This window comes from Peromyscus eremicus, chromosome 19 (genome assembly GCF_949786415.1).
Source record: "Peromyscus eremicus chromosome 19, PerEre_H2_v1, whole genome shotgun sequence".
Lineage (NCBI taxonomy): Eukaryota > Metazoa > Chordata > Mammalia > Rodentia > Cricetidae > Peromyscus > Peromyscus eremicus.
This window is the reverse complement of record NC_081435.1, coordinates 75,910,859-75,927,411: the sequence shown is the minus strand read 5'-3', so window position 1 is coordinate 75,927,411 and position 16,553 is coordinate 75,910,859. Positions and strand designations below refer to the sequence as shown.

Sequence of the window (16,553 nt, the reverse complement as noted above, 5' to 3'; positions counted from 1 at the left end):
GGCCGGCAGGACACAGTAAAACTTCCGACTAGAGGGTGGGAGTAGGCTGCTCACACAGACATACCTCCCGGCGCACCACACTGCATTCTGACTGATCCAGAAGAATGTTCACCACGGTTCCCCAGAGCCCACCAGAAATATTCTGACAACTGTTTGCCAAGGCCACACAGCCACCTTCAATAGTAGTCAGTGCTGATCCCAATCCCAGTGAAGTGAATCTCACCTGTCATGTAAAGACAGAGAAATCAAATCCAAGGATACTCTTTCTTAGCATGAGGTCATCCTTCTAGTACAAAAGAAGTGTTAGAACTGAGTGAATATGACACTGGTTTTATATCCCTATGCTGTAAAGGACATTCAGAAAAGGTGTTCTACACGTCTGTGAGTATGGCATTAGCTCTACATTCCTACATATTAAAGGACACATAGAAACAGTGTATTACATGTGTGTGAATACAGCATTGGCTTTACATTCCTACATTCTAAAGACACTCAGAAGGTGTGCCCTACATGTGTATGAATTGGCTTTACAGAAATTCTGTATCAAGGTTAGAAAAAAAATCAGTGACCTGAAAAAAAAGTATAGACTATAGTCAATTGTCACATGAGGGTAAACTAAATACTATAAGTAAGCATTAAAGTAATTATAATTTACAATTTTTTTAAGGAAAAGTAGTCAGGACACTTGGTCATATTTACTGAACATGATTTTTATTTATTCCTCATTCATAAAAAAACCATTATTTTCTTCTATTTTTATTAATATCTTTTTCAAATAAATAGTTTTAACTTTTTAACACATTATTTCAAAATTATATAGCTGAATTACATTTCTTTATAGAACATGTATTTTCTCAAACGTTAAAGGAAAAAATAATTCATAGAAACTTAATTTGGTACAGTAATGCTGGCCATAACATATCTGCTATCTAAATAATAATTTGGTGCATTTCTGAATTTTGACGCAAAAATACATTTTCAGTGACAAACAGGATAAAAATAACATAGCCATAAAATAGCCAAGTAATAAGTCTAAGTGCAAAGTTCCCAAAATTGTACCAAGTTTAGATCAAATAACACTTCTACAAATCAAGGTTTTTAATAAGATCCACCATTTCTTACTCAATATCACTGAACAAATGGCTAAAACTAGTTATAAATGGCATTTAAGTATTACTAGGCTTTTAAAATGAAGTGGGATAGCTGCCTTAAAAGAAAGAGATAAGATGTCTTCCTCCATGTGCCTGAAACAAGAAAAGGAAAAATGAACACATAATAATAATGCAGCCATCCATGCAGTGGGAAGGGAGCCTCCCAAGAAGCCAATTGTGGATCTTGGACTGCTCGCATCCAAAAACATGAGAAAAGACTTTGCTGATTTTTAAAGCAATCATTCTGTGGTATTTATTATAGCAGCCTGAGAACATTAATACAGATTATTTTTACCAACAAGAGAAGCTATACTGAAACAAACACCTACAAACATAGAAGTGACTTCTGAACTACACAACAGGTTAGAGTCTAAAAGACTGGAAGTTCATACCAGGAAGATCAATCACAAGGGTAACTATGGTGTAATATCAGAAAGAAATAAGAACATGTTATTAGAAACATGGTATGGAATAAAGGTGGTCCTTAAAAGATGGTGCTTTGATTTGGACAAGTAACCATCAAAGCCTTGTGGGTTAATGTATGGTCCCCAGTCCATGGAACCACTGGCAGGAAACAGAACTGTTTAAAGATGGGGCAGTTAGAAGTCTTCTAATCATATTATGGCAAGCCCCCCAAAAAATAAATATTGAATCCTGGCCCTTCCACTTTTTCTCTCTCTGCTGCCCAGCTGCGAAAAGGGGAGCAGCTGTGCTACTCCATGAGCTCCCACAGACACTGCTACAGGATCCAAAGCAACGAGTCTGACTGTCCATGGACTGAAACTTTCAAAACCGAGCCAAAGTACACCTCAGCTTTCTTTTTAAGTTGTTTTACTCTGGCATTTGTTATAGTAATGTAAAGCTGCTTTACACAAATAAAATTAAAAGTGATCCAACTGTGTTCAAGTGTTAAGTGTTTTGTGAGCAATGAAACTGTACACATAGCTGAAAAAATTTCTAAACCAAGTGCTGAGTGTATTAATTCCTCCTGAGTGCTTATAGCAAAATGCAAAGGAAACATGATTTGAATAAGGAATTAACAATACATATGTAAAAAGAACAATTATAGGCAATTGAGAAGATTCTCAGCTAACTATGTACAAAATGAGAACTCATGCTATGGAAAGACCACAGAGGTATGGCTAAATACTGTTCCATGACGAGATTATGAGTCTTTAGACATTTTAGCAGGAGCCAGAATGGAGAGGAGACTGGATTAGCAAAGACAGTGCCAATGTGAATGGCAGGGAATGGGAAAGTGAACTGGAAAGACTGGAATATTGTGGGGCTTGGATTCTACAGGCAATATGTGTCATCATTCTTCAAAGAGAATAACGGCCCCAAATTGCTGTGGATATCGATCGCTCTGTATGCTGTGAATATGTTGCTGTGATTTGGTTGATAAATAAAATGCTGATTGGCCAGTAGCCAGGCAGCAAGTATAGTATAGGCGGGACAAGCAGAGAGGAGATTTCTGGGAACAGGAAGGCTGAGTCAGGAGATGCTGTCAGCCGCCGCCATGAGAAGTAAAATGTAAAGTACCGGTAAGCCCACAAGCCACGTGGCAACTTATAGATTAATAGAAATGGGTTAATTTAAGATATAAGAACGAGATAGCAAGAAGCCTGCCACAGCCATAAAGTTTAATATAAGTCTGTGTGTGTTTACTTGGTCTGAGAGACTCGGGCCTGAGTGGGACTGGAGATAGCTCCAGCTACACCAAATGTAATCAGAGATCTTCAGGTCGGCCGCTCCTACCTCAGGCTTGGAGGCAGCACTCTTTTCTCCTCAGTTTCTAATGCTATGGCTGCCTTTCTAATTCCACTGGGCCAGGATGGCCCAGTCCAGTCTTTCAGGGATGGTGATGCTATCCTTAGCCACAACAGCACAGCTGGAGTCCAGAGAGACAGCCTGAAGAGGTCAGGCTACCCACTGAGTAGTAGGAAGCTAGAGCTGAGAATATTCCTCCAGCTGGGCCTGTGATCCAGAGTATAAAACAAGAGCTTGTGCCATAAGGGCGAATGGAATTTGCTTCCCCAGCATGTACACTTGCTTTGCAACCTCATGTCTCCCACTCCTACTTCCCCCGTTGGGACTAGGACCTTATGACTATTCTACCATCCAGTAGATACATAATTTCTGTGCTTCACAGCCCCTAATAGAGCTGAGAACAAATTCTTTCCTCAGGATGAAATATATGAATTCTCATCTACTCTTGATTTAGATAATACTCACACAAGACTTTGGACTTCAGAGTTTAAAGTTGATATTGCAGTGGGTTAAGATTGTTTTTGTTTTGGGGGGGAGGGTGTTTTGTCTTTTATCTATTTACAGAAATCAATGTATTTATCTGAAAAGATAAGGATGTGGGTTTTAATGAAAGAGAGATGGAAAGCTAAGTTGAAAAATTACCCCCCAAATCTCAGTGGAAGCTTTCATTTCCAATGTGACCTTTTAGAAATAGGGCTTCCTCAAGATAATTAAAATGAAATGAACTCTTAACAATGAGGTCCTACCCCCAACCAGACTAGTGACTTCCTGACACATATACAGTGAAAAGCCTGTGGACATTCTGCACAAAGACAGGTATATGTATGGCAGTGAAAATGAGAGCTCTCTCCAGAGCATGACTATGCTGGAACGTTCAGCCAACAAATCTGTAAGGCAAGAAGTTCTCTTACTGCAATAACCCAGTCAACAGTGTTTCATTATGGCAGCCTGAGAGAAGACAGAGGCTAAATAAAATATAAGCTGTATCAATTACAACAACCCACAATATTACATAAGTATATCTGTTTTGTTTCAGTTGTTTTTCAATCTAGACCTGACAAACTTGGTATTCCTCTATACTGACCTCCGGGTCTCGATCAACCCATAAAGGAATTAGCCAGGCCAACCCTTGCTGAGTAGGAGCATGTTCTTCACTCTGACTACCCAAAGGCAAAAACCAAAGTGGCAGCCAATCCTAGAATGAAAACCAAAGACAGAGTATTTCAAGTAAGTTTAGAGAACTTAAAATAACTAAAATTTTAAAGACCAAAAAGTAAGAATGTATTTTTAGCCAAAATAAAGCAAATAAAAAATATTTGCTTCCCTTTCAACAGAGGCTTTTCTCCCATGATTTATTTAGCCAAACAATGTCATTTTCTAGTTAATGATTTCTACCGAAATAAAATTTTAAATAAATTCAGACATATATAACTTCCAAAAAATGTAACCCCAAATAATTATTGTCTTGAAGATTTTACTTTTGTTTATGTTTTGTGTGTGTGTCACACATGTGTGCAGTTGCCTGCACAGGTTAGAGAACAGCTTTGTATCGATCCCTTGGAGCTGGAGATATAGGCGGTTGTGAGTCGCTCAATGTGGGTGCTGAGAACCAAACTCAGGTCCTCTGGAAAGACAGCAAGCACTTTTCACCACTGAGTCATCTCTCCAGCACCCACCTCCAAATAAACAACTCTTCTTGTCTTATTAACAAGTCAAAAATAACATGTAGCAAGCTCATAGGCTTGAAATGTATTAGACACAGCACATTCCTCTTCAAGCAACAGCTCAGATAATGGCAGCTTGTGTTCTTCTTACCGAGCTTGGTGCCTGGGCCATCATCTCATGGGATAAGTGAAGTAAGCAAAGAACTGTGCTCTTCGTAACACCTTTGCCCATGAAGGACATAGCATTTCCTCCACGTTCCACATAAAACGAAGTAATGACCTAGAAAGCAAACATATGAAATTTTACGGTGATTTTCCTCTTAAGTGTACATAACAGTAAGCATCTTAGCTAACCAAACATCAGCCACATAAATTTATAACAGTCCTATTAATTCATTTAATAGTGACTAGAGTGGTAAATTTTACCACAGTTAAAAAATGTTTTTAAATGTTTTCAACTTTGGGATTGGTTCAAAGATTGTTTATTTAGTACCTTCCTAGAAAAATTTTCAGATTTATAACATGAATATAATATTTTAAGTGCTACAGCATTTAAAAGAAATTTTTAAAGTGTAGTTGAAAAGTATATGCAAAATTACTAGCTCTACAAAACTCATTCACTACCAGGGTTATGCTAAACTTTGTTAAATGCAAATAGAAATTTTCTTTACTTCTGAGTCATCTTAGATTTCTATTGCTCATTTGAGAATACGCTTATTATTTAAAAACTTGTCCTCATTTTGCTTCTTTCCCACACATCAGAGAGCTCTGACACTTCTCCAACAGGAACAACACAGTAGTAGTTCTCTTGTGAAGAGATACTCTTAACTAAGCAACTACATTAGGAAAGTCTTGATTCCTGATTAGAAAACTCTCTCAATTATGTGGCAATTGTTTTGAAGCATTTCTGTATGGATCACACATTGATCCCCACACAGGGGCTTGGTAACTCACTGTGAAGAGATTGCAAAAAGTAACTCTTTATAGATTATCAACTTAAAATTTAAAAATTCAGTCAGACAAAAAATATTTCTAGTTCCTACTCAATATTTTTTCAAAGGATGCTGTACTTAGGCCCCATACATTTGAAGGGAAATTCTGCTGTAAATTCTGGCACCAACACAACTGTAAATGCTGGTTAAGGCCTCACTGCTCTGTTCATGGTAAACCTCTGCATGGACCTTCCCGCCTCACCTCCTGGGATTCCTTCAGGGTTTTTTGTTTTGTTTTGTTTTGTTTTTTTGTTTTGTTTTGTTTTGTTTTTTTGTTTCTTCAACTCATGCAGCAAAGGAAATCACATGTATAACATATATTACAAATATGTAACATATATATGTAAAAGGCAAATAACAGATCTGCTCTATAGAAACAGTAAGACTTGATATTGGGAGTATGGATCTCTTAAAAGAAATTGGCTTCAGTTACAGAGGAACCATTAATCAAATAATGAGAGTTTAGACAGTATATGATAACAGTACCCATTCACCTGATTAACTAAGCAGAAGGTCCTAGTATAAATGTAACTCAGCTACAAATTCTAACAAAAGTGACTTCTTGACATTAACTTCCTATCAGGGAATATAAAGACATACATGTTTTCCTCCTTATTTTCAATTGAGCATTAAACAAACACCTGTTTATTCCAAATCAGGACTTATTAGTCAAATTTTTCATAACTATGAAACATTAGAAAATAGGGAATCTTTTTATCTATTTCTTGGTTCAGACACTCTGCTAATGTTCATTATCTCAAGATACTGAACTCTGAAGTTATTGTTTTCTGACTGGATTTGTTACTTAGAATTAAACACTTTATTCATCAATATCACGAATAGTTAATTTTGATTTCTAGAATTTGAAGGAGACCTGTGATCAGAAATCTTTCTTACATAATCTTAAAGACAAAAGTACATTTGACAGTTTCCAAATATAAAGGGAACATTGAGCTTCTCTTCAAACTGTAATTCCTTACATATCCATGATCCGAAAAAAAAAAAATTATAGGTTTGTTTTAAAGAGACGCACAGCGGTGCTGGAGAGATATCTCCGTGGTCGACTTCCAGAACCTGTGGTCAACATCAGGCAGCTTCTGTAACTGCAGAGGATCTGAACTCTCTCTGCACTTCTACACACGAACATCACACACATGTATAAATGTAATTAAAAATAAATAAAAGAAGATATATACCATAAAAATCACATATGGTTTTAATTAAAAAACATACTTTAATTAATAGTGCAAATTAGGTACCTGCAGGTTAAGTTTACCACGAGTAAAGTTAACTTTCAAAAAAGTATTATAACCAATTCTTTAGGTAATATACCTGTGTAAAATAATCATATACTTCTGATCACAAACACCTTATAGCATGGAATAATTAATGAGAAAGCTTACATTATATCTCTTTTGATGTATATAATTAAGAAAAACTGTATTTTATTAAGGAGGCTATAGTAAAATTTGTACTGAATTTTATAGTATTTCTGAAAAAACTTAGCACTTCCAAGTCTGTTTTTTAAAAAACAGAACATAATTTTAGAGAATAACAAACTGTAGATAACAATCATTGTCCTAAGCATTCAAACAGCCACTGAGGAGTGGAAATGGTCCAAGGACAGGTCTCACAAGCTAACAATGAAATATGTAAAACAAAGAAAATACGATGTATTTAAAAGATTATGTACTGAATAATATTGGCATATGTAAGTTTCTATAGGTAAATGGTCATCTACAGACCAGCAAACAATATTTATAACAAAGCTATGAGAAAGAAAAAAGGCTTATTAAAGTAATGAAGCAAGTTAAACCTTAAATTCTATGTACTAACTGCTATCCATAAAAGATGGAAACTGCCAAATAGTCTTTGCTGAAAAGCTCTGAGTGAGCAGCCAAATATAACAGAAAATTCAAGCTGAAAAAAAAAAGAAAACAGAAAAACACTCAAAATGTAAGATTATCAAAATTCTTAACATGGATGTGGGCTTTCAGCACATCAGTTTAAAAAATAAAAGGAGGGCAAAAAGTTGGATAGGTAGAGAAGGAGAAGGAAGAAATTTGGGGACAGGGCAAACAGAATCAAAATACATTGTATAAAATCCTAAAGATAAAAAAATTGAAATCATAAGTATAAAATAAAATATATCTAACTATTAAAAACAACATTAAGGTTAGAAGTTCATAGCCAGCTTCTAATAGTGAAAGTGCATGAGAATCAACCTCCTGTCAGTTAGAGCCCTGGAGACTCCTGGGTGTTGTGGAATATTTTATTTGTGTTCTAACAAATAAAGCTTGCCTGGAGTTGTGGGATGCTTTGTTTATGTTCTGACAAATAAAGCTTGCCTGGAGATCAGAAGGCCCCTAGCCACTAGTAAACTGTAGAAGCTGGGCGGTGCTGGCTCACCACCTTTAATCCCAGCACTAGGGAGCTGGAGAGAGGAAGTGATAAGGTGGGGCGGATCTCAGCCCTTTCTAGGTCTGAGGATCTAAGAGGTAAGAAGTCACTGGTGGCTGCTCCTCTGCTTCTCCATCTTTCAGGTTATTACCCTGATATTTCACTCTGGTTTTTATTTATAAGACTAATTAGGTTCAAGTTTCACCTAGGCTTTCAAATTCCAGAACAATCTCAGAAAATTCTGCTAAGACTTCCATCAGTTGGGCATGCAAGGCTGCCAGTACCCACAGCAACACTGTTCTCTGAAAACCTTGCATAACCATATCCTCGTTAAATTAATTACATCATACTTGAAATACTTTGAGCCAAATGATGATTGTGGAATATAATTAATGCCATGCTTCTAATCTACTGAAACAAAAAACTTATTTAAGAAAAGCTGGGGGGAGGGGCAGAAATTAGTGAAGTAAGACCATACCTAAAAGCACTGGTAAGTCGGCACTTTTTATAAGTGTATAAAATCAATAGGGAAAGCACTACAAAGAGGAACCAAGGAGATGATGGGTCATTCCTCTATAACACTAAAAACACGTTATCACCGGTGAGATAATGAAAGAAAAACGGAGAAAGAATAATTTATATCTGGATAGCAAGAACTATAGATGCAGTAGACATTTAAGAGATGAATAATTTTTAGATAATGGTTTTGAAAATACAGATAAAGAAAACTTTTAATTCTGGAAAAATATAACATAATAAGACAAACAAAAAATAGTCTAATTATAGATCTACTAAAAACACAACTCATAACATAATCTTCCCAAATAGAACATTCCAGGCCTGAATGATTTCATAAACAAAATCTATCAATAAGTGAAGAATTAAAGGCATTTGCTTAGAAACTGGAAACAAGGTTAATGGGTAGAGCCAATAAATAAAGATTAAATTTTCATAAATAAACATGAATGAAAAATTTTTTTTAAATATGTATAACATCCTCATTTTCACCAAAAGGCAAAAATGTTCATAGCAACACTAAAATCAAAACACTGTTATGCCCAGATCTCAGGGACCCCCAAAAGACCATGGAGACTGAATCCTGTATATAAAAGCAAAGAGCCTTTATTTCAAGCTCTGGGGCTTGGTCCCTCTGTCTGTCTGACATAGCAGTGAGCAGAGAGCCCTAAGCCCAGGCAGGGTGGGAGGGGTATCTTGGTACTAGGCTCAAGGACATCTGGCCACCTTATCTAATGGTTGGAATGTTTGGGAGGTCAGGTACTTCCCCATCCCTAGGTGAATCCCTGGATGGTGTCAGCTTAAGGCTTTTCCTGGATCTGGGTGTTGCCTCCCAGGAAGCCTGTCATGGAAGCTGTGTCTGGGCCCCTGAGCCTGTCATGGCAGCTGAGTGGTCAAGCTGTTTTGGGGCCCCTCCAGAACACTAAATGTAATTCACTGTGGCAGTATGTAGATTACTATAAAAAAAATTAAACTCCACCTATAAGCAACAAAATGAATAAATTTTCTAAGGATATTGTTGAATGAAACCGATCTAAGCAAATGATTCCATTGCACATTTAAAAAAATTCAGAAAACATTTTGTATACCTACACAAGATAAACAGCAAAACTATCAAGAATGAGAAAGAAAAGGAAAAGGGCACCAAGAAATCAAGATCCTTTGGGGAAGGTTACCAAAAGGAACATGTTTGATGTTGCCAGAGTTGTCAGCTAGGTTCTATTTGGAGATTTGAGGGCAATCTTGTGGGGTTTAATTATGGAATAACTCACTGGGATATTTAATTTTGCATATTTTCTGGACATGTATTATATTTCACAATTTAAAACTTTGCACAGGGCTGGTGAGATGGCTCAGCAGTTACCTAGCTTGGTGAACCAAGTTTAACCTCATGGCTCACATGGAACAGGGAGAGAAAGGACAGCTATAAGTTCTCTGATCATCACACCTGTGCTGTGGCATGCATGACTATCACCCCACCCTGCCCCAACGCCCAGAAAAGTGGAAATAAAATGTTAGCAGGCAAATGAAGTAAGTAAAAAACAAATCACTTCTATAAAGATACTTAGGATAAGCCTTAGCTTGTCTTCAAGATGAAAGTATGCATATATAACCTGACATGTGTGTTTAAAAATTAAAACATTTTACCATTGTAAGTTATGCATATACTGTACTATAATCTACCTTAAATATAACAATATATACTGCATTTGTTCCTGGCATGGAAATAAAAAAAAAAAATCAATAAACAGTATCTAGGTGTTAGAGTTGTCATTCTAACTTACCTCCAGGAGACCCGACAAGTATTTCCCACAAATCTCAAGTGGCTTTGAGATAGGAGAGTGTGCACTCCACCCGGGGAAAGCAGTGAGGTGAGCCATCCCTCCTAAGGTCCGCTCCAAGGCAGGCAAGCCATAGAAATGAGGAGCATCTGTGACTCGGAGGCACTGGAGCAGCTTCAGAGACAGCTGAGTTTGGAAGACATAAAAAAGTTCCAAGCATTTCCTGTTCATAGAAAAAAGAGGAAAACCACACAGTCTTAGCTCCTGAGGAGGTTTCTGATGGTGTTGGAGCCCACTAGGTTTCTTAGTGGCTGTACCCAGCAGAACTGCATGGGAGCTTGACTGGACCCCGAGCCTGGGTACCAGCCTGGTCTACAAGAGTGACTCTGTAACTAGCAAGAGGGAGGTCTTTTGCTCTACCCCTTGGCATTGTTATAAATAGACCTTTGGAATACCGTTCTGGGACGGTGGATAAGGATCCAGACCTACCCGAGTCTATCCGGTATTTTCTCTCTGGTTCTCTCCCTCTTTATTTCTAAGTCTTTTATCCCTCATTCCTCAAGAGTTCCTGGGGTAAATAAGTATGGGGTCTGGTCCTTTACATGATAGTGTATTACATTAGAAATGTATGAATTAGACAAGATGGTAGAAAATATTCCTTCTGAAAATAAGTTTTTCAAGGGACCCATAGAAAAAAATCAACAAAGGTAAAGTCACGAGAAATATAAGTAACAAGTACACTGAAAATAATATGTAAGTGGATATTAGCATTGCCACCCTAGTGAGGCAGAAAGCCAAAATTAAAAAAACACAATTTTGCTGGGTGGTGGTGTCGCACGCCCTTAATCTCAGCACTTGGGAGGCAGAGGCAGGTGGATCTCGGTGAGTTTGAGGCCAGCCTGGCCTACAAGAGTGAGTTCCAGGATAGCCAGAGCTACACAGAGAAACCCTGTCTCGAAAAAAAAAAAAAAGCCAAAACAGCTATACCAACTTACTCCTGACAAAGGACCAAAATCTAACTGTCTAGTATATTAAGAGACAATCAAAAAATTACAACCAGGCTGTAACGGAAACACAAACAGATTGAGCCTATCTGGTGAATAGCCTTTACCTCTTAAAGAACTAAGAAGTCAAGAAAGAATTAAGAAGTCTTGGAAATCAAAGAAAAGTATGCTTTATAGATACCCAAATGACAAACAACACCAATGGTACCTGTCCGTGACTGTGATGAAAACCAGCAACAAGGAATTGAGAAGAGCGATCAGTTCTTTCTGGAGCTGCTGTCTGACTGCAGTCCGGAGGTGATCTGCCTCTTCTCCTGTTGGTGACTCTGTCAGAACCAGCAGGTCTAACAGTGGGTTTGGATTCTAAAACATAAACATTTTAAAAATATACTTATTCTCTGATTGATATGTGTTGCTTCCTATAAGTTTTTTGTTGCTGTGTTATTACCTAACTAGCAAAATTGGCAGCCCTAGGCTTTAACTGCATTCATAAAGACATTCTAAGTTCAACATGGTCTTAATGTATTATGTCAACAAGAAGAAAGTACATCCATTATAAAGAACTGAGGGGAACAAATGAGAACAAAATCAAGCAGAATGGAATCACACATAGCTCCATACTCCCCTCTTTGTTTCTGTGACTAGAAATATAAAGTGAATTATAATCATGTGTTTTACACAAAACCAAGTGAAAGATCCACTATTCAAACACTGGCTTTACTGATTACTATTTTCTTTACACCTCATTTTGATGGCTGACTGTTTCTCAACCATAATGACTTATAGTACTACTTACGGATACTCAAAGGTTTATAACTTCCCTGAACACAACAAAGAGTGTGCACGCCTCTGATTAGGACGCATACAAAAATTGTAAGCCAAGAAATCACCAAGACAAACCACTGCAATAGTTTTAAACTTTCCATATTATCTGGGGGCGGGGGGGGGGGAGTACTGACTTATATGACTAAGCAGGACGTGAAAGTAAAAGAAGTGAATCAAACTTCCACTTTATAAAATCTGTCCTGTTTACCAACTGAAAAACTGTTATTTCTAACAACACTGAGTGTAGAAAACATTATAAGGTATTAGACAGCGGCACAGCTAGAATCATTTTGGTGTTACAAACACCATGCTAAAGGAGGAAAAGACAAGATTTCATTTAACTTTCTGAGTAACTAGAAAATCTGTCTTCACATGTGTATTACAAACAGGCAATCCAATAGAAAAAGAGGATAAATCCTACAAAGCAGAGCAAGAGGCATCACACTCCAAATCTAGTTAATACTCATTCTTAGCACACTGCCACATCACCAGTACATATAATAACATACAAATTGATCAAATCTAATGTAGCTACTGCTCTTATTAAATTCTTTGTGTAAAGAACTCAACTTAAAAATGCCTGCATTGCATCTAGCGAAAAGAAATTCAGAGAAAAAAACCTTCTACTCTGTATAAAAATATATAAAAAATATTTATATTACAAAGTATGTTGAAAATACATAAATCAGATAGGTAAGTCTAAAAGTATATCAGTGGAAACCTTGGTAAAGACCTGGGGAGGGCTGTCTTGGTTCTAATTTACATTGCTATACTTTATACCTAAGCAGTGCTTTTTTTCAAGCTTTTTATTTTATCTTAAGTAAAAAATACCCATGGGACAATTAAAATTACCTAAAACATAGCTGACAAATCCATTTTCTCCCATGAATAAAAGAATCAGGGCACACACCTGGGTTATTTAAAAAAATCAATATATTTTCTATAGGATCATAGTCTAAAGGGCGACTCACACATATACGCCAACTGACTCTTATAAGTAGTGGTAAAATAAACAACCTATTCATACTAAGATTCTCAAATGTCTATACGTAACAATAAGGAAACATTTATTCTGATGTACAAGTAAAAATTAAACAGAAATCACTGACTGCCATAATGATATGAAGTATTTATCTAAAAGTAAGATTTGCCCAAAGACTCAATCCAACTACAAAGCTGTTCCTGCTTGCCGAATGCTGCGACTTTTCTCCTTCTGTATCATCAATGCACATGTTAACATTCAAATCCAGTGAACTTTAACAGTATCACTTCTAAAACACAAGAAAAGTACAAGAGGGAACAGGGAGGATGGTTCTGCTGATGTCTTCTGATTGCAGCTGCTTAATCTCTCACACCTCAAACTTCTGTCTTTTCATATTAGTATTCTATCCTCATTTTAAACTAACTACTTGAGCCTTCATTTGTCACTGCTGACCTCTAGGGAGCCAAACATTTGTACAGCAATGGCTCATTTTCTTTGGGCACATACACCTAACTTCACACTCATCAACAGTCTGTGCCTGAAGGGTGTGCAATGATTTCAGTGAACTATGGCACCAGGGCACGTTACAAGAAAGTCAACAAAAAAGTAGTTCTGAGAAGCATCCCCAAAAGAAGGAAAAAAATTAAATTACAGCCCCACTTTTATGAATTTTCATTTAAAAAATCATTCTGATAAGAATCTGAATTGGCTCTTATTAGCTAGTTCTAGATAAACAAAATAGCATTATATTAAGATACAGAAGAGTAAGGTAATATTCTCAAAGAATTCTCAAACAATACGTTCCTTATAATAAAGTGGTGATAAGACCCAAGGCAAAAATTCCAAAGGAGGACAGTTCCCAGTCTACCCTCTGAAAATTAATGGATTTGTCTTTCACTTCCTATCAATATTCTTTGCCCAGATGAAGCATTCATATCGATCAAACAATCAATGACAAACCATAACAAAAGTATCTGTAATTCAAAGGTCTCCCTAATTTATGAAAAGTTCCTTCCTTCATGAATGAGTGAAAGGAATGAATAAAGGAAGGCAGCCAGCCAATTATGGAGTAGAACTAGCAAGAAATCAAGAAGCAATTTGTAGAAAATAAAATAAAATAATGCCTCAAGTATATAAACATCTCTACCTCACTAAAAGTAAGTTATTTCCAGCACAATACCAACAACAACAAACTCAAAAAACACACACATATACCCATTCATGAGCACATACTCACAAAATTGCAACACGGCACAGCAATAATTCTACAAATTTATAGTTTATAAATGGACTTGCACATGTACCTTGAACATACTTTACCATGACCATTTTAGTATAGGTAAGCAAACTGCAAAATTAAAGTTACGTGTGTTTGAATTAACAAATGTTCATAGGCAGTAGTAAGATAGAAGTAGGCATTTAATTATGAGCAAAACTGCCTGATTTCACTGGTTTACATTAAAGAACATTAAAAAAAAACTTAAGTTGTATATAAACATTCCTGTCAATTAGAATTTCCAAGTTTTGACATACAGATCTTGGTATTCTTATAAACTTTGTAAATATGTCAAAACATAATAGACATATTTGCCTTTTTATAAGGTCTACCATCTTCTATAACAGGCCAGACCTTCTTCTCTAATTCCTGTGTACTTTCTCATTTCTGAAAAGGCTTACTAAGTTCATAGAAATATATAAATGAACAAAGCCATGAGCACCACAAGTAAGCTAGCTTTAGCGCCCTTAGCAAGTTTCTTAGAAACATTCAGCTAAATGTAAGACAAGTAAAGGTTGGACAAGTAAACCCTTTAGTACCTTACAGTAAGGACTGAGTGCTATTCACCCAGTTCTCTCCTACTTTGTCTTCAGGCATCCTTCAAGCTTCCTTCGGGCTTCCTTAATGTGGTGGTTTGAATAAGAATGGCCCCCACAGATCCATGTATTTGAAAACTTAATCAGGGAGTAGTACTACTTGAGAGGGGCTAGGGAGGTGTGGCCTTATTGAAGTAGGTGTGGCCTGCTGGAGGAAGTGTGTCACTGGAGTGGGCTCTGAGGTGTCAAAAGCCAAAGCCGCCTAGGCCATGGCTCTCTTGTCCTGCTGCCTGCGAATCTGGATGTAAAACTCTCAGCTCCTTCTCCAGTACCATGATGCCTGCCTGAATGCCACTATGCTCCCTGTCATGCTGATAACAGACAAAACCTCTGAAACTTTAAACAAGCTCGAATTAAATGCTTTATTTTATAAGAGTTGCTATGATAATGATGTCTCTTCATAGCAACAGAACACTGACTAAGACAATTACCTTTTTTGATATTTTGATATTTCTCTTTACAGTCCACAACCTAAAAGCAACATTCTATTGCTGAAAACACCAAATACTTATGTCACAGAACATAGAGAAACAGAGCTGGTCAATTCAGCTAGATGCTTCACCCCTACAGACTAGCATTCACCATTCTGGAAGGTGCTCTAAGAAAAGTCATCATCAATCTCAGCCAGCTATGAACCATCCAAGTTATAATCGCCCCCTGCCTGTAAGATATACCAACTGGCACAACAGTGGCACAAACGTTACAGGAGTAACTAACAACTTTATTTGTTTTAAACTGGACTAAGGGCATGCTTCATGATATGGAATCAGGCCTGACACTAGATTGGTCATAGGCCCTACGGGAAAACCTACTACTATTACCTTGCTAAATGCACAAAGCAATAAAATCACTCCTAATGACATACTGTTATACCCAGAAATCAGTGCATCTCTCAGCCCTCATCAGAGAAGCTTCTTCTTGCAATAGATGGTAATGAACATACAGACCCACAACTGGACAATCACAGAAAGTGAGAGACTCTGTAGCACACAAAGTCCCACCACTACCCAGAAGCTATGTGCAATTGTTAGCTGCTGGGAGAAGGGAAGTTAGTTTTTTTGTTTGTTTGTTTTCTTTTTTCACAACAGAAAGACACTGGGTGTATCAGCCACACTCCAGGGCATTCCCCATGCTCAGAAATGGTGGCCAACATATATAGGATTCCATGTGATTTTGGTGTGGTGTGGTTTGTGTGTGTATGTGTATGTGTAAGAGTGTGTGTGTGTATGTGTAAGAGTGTGTGTGTGTGTGTGTATGTGTGTGTGTGTACGCTTCTTTTGGTTGTTTATTTGGGTTTTAGTGTTTTTTAAAAGATAGAATACGAGGTTGGGTGAGTAGAGAGGTGGGGTAAGATCTGGAAGTGGTAAGGGCAGGGAAAAATATGATAAAAATATATTGTATGAAATTCCCAAAATTACATAAAAACTTTCTAAAATTCACTAACATTAAAAAAACTAAAATACACCAAAAACCTCACAAACAGAACTGGATTTATTAAACATCAAAATGCAAGGTCTCACTCACTCTATGGAATGCCCATTGAAAAAAACAGTCAATCATATCAGAGAGGCCACACTGCAATTAGCATTCACCACA

At 37.0% G+C, this 16,553-nt stretch overlaps 1 protein-coding gene across 1 annotated transcript in view; it reads right to left on the bottom strand.

Moving 5' to 3' along the window:
• Positions 1-16,553, bottom strand: part of Rttn (rotatin) — a 174,153-nt gene that overhangs the window by 86,753 nt on the left and 70,847 nt on the right. The window contains exons 27-31 of the mRNA XM_059246168.1: positions 11,487-11,641; positions 10,278-10,497; positions 4,737-4,865; positions 4,006-4,116; positions 65-223 (exon numbers count right to left, since the gene is read on the bottom strand). Coding sequence (XP_059102151.1) covers positions 65-223; positions 4,006-4,116; positions 4,737-4,865; positions 10,278-10,497; positions 11,487-11,641 — 774 coding nt within the window. The remainder of the gene's footprint in view (positions 1-64; positions 224-4,005; positions 4,117-4,736; positions 4,866-10,277; positions 10,498-11,486; positions 11,642-16,553) is intronic.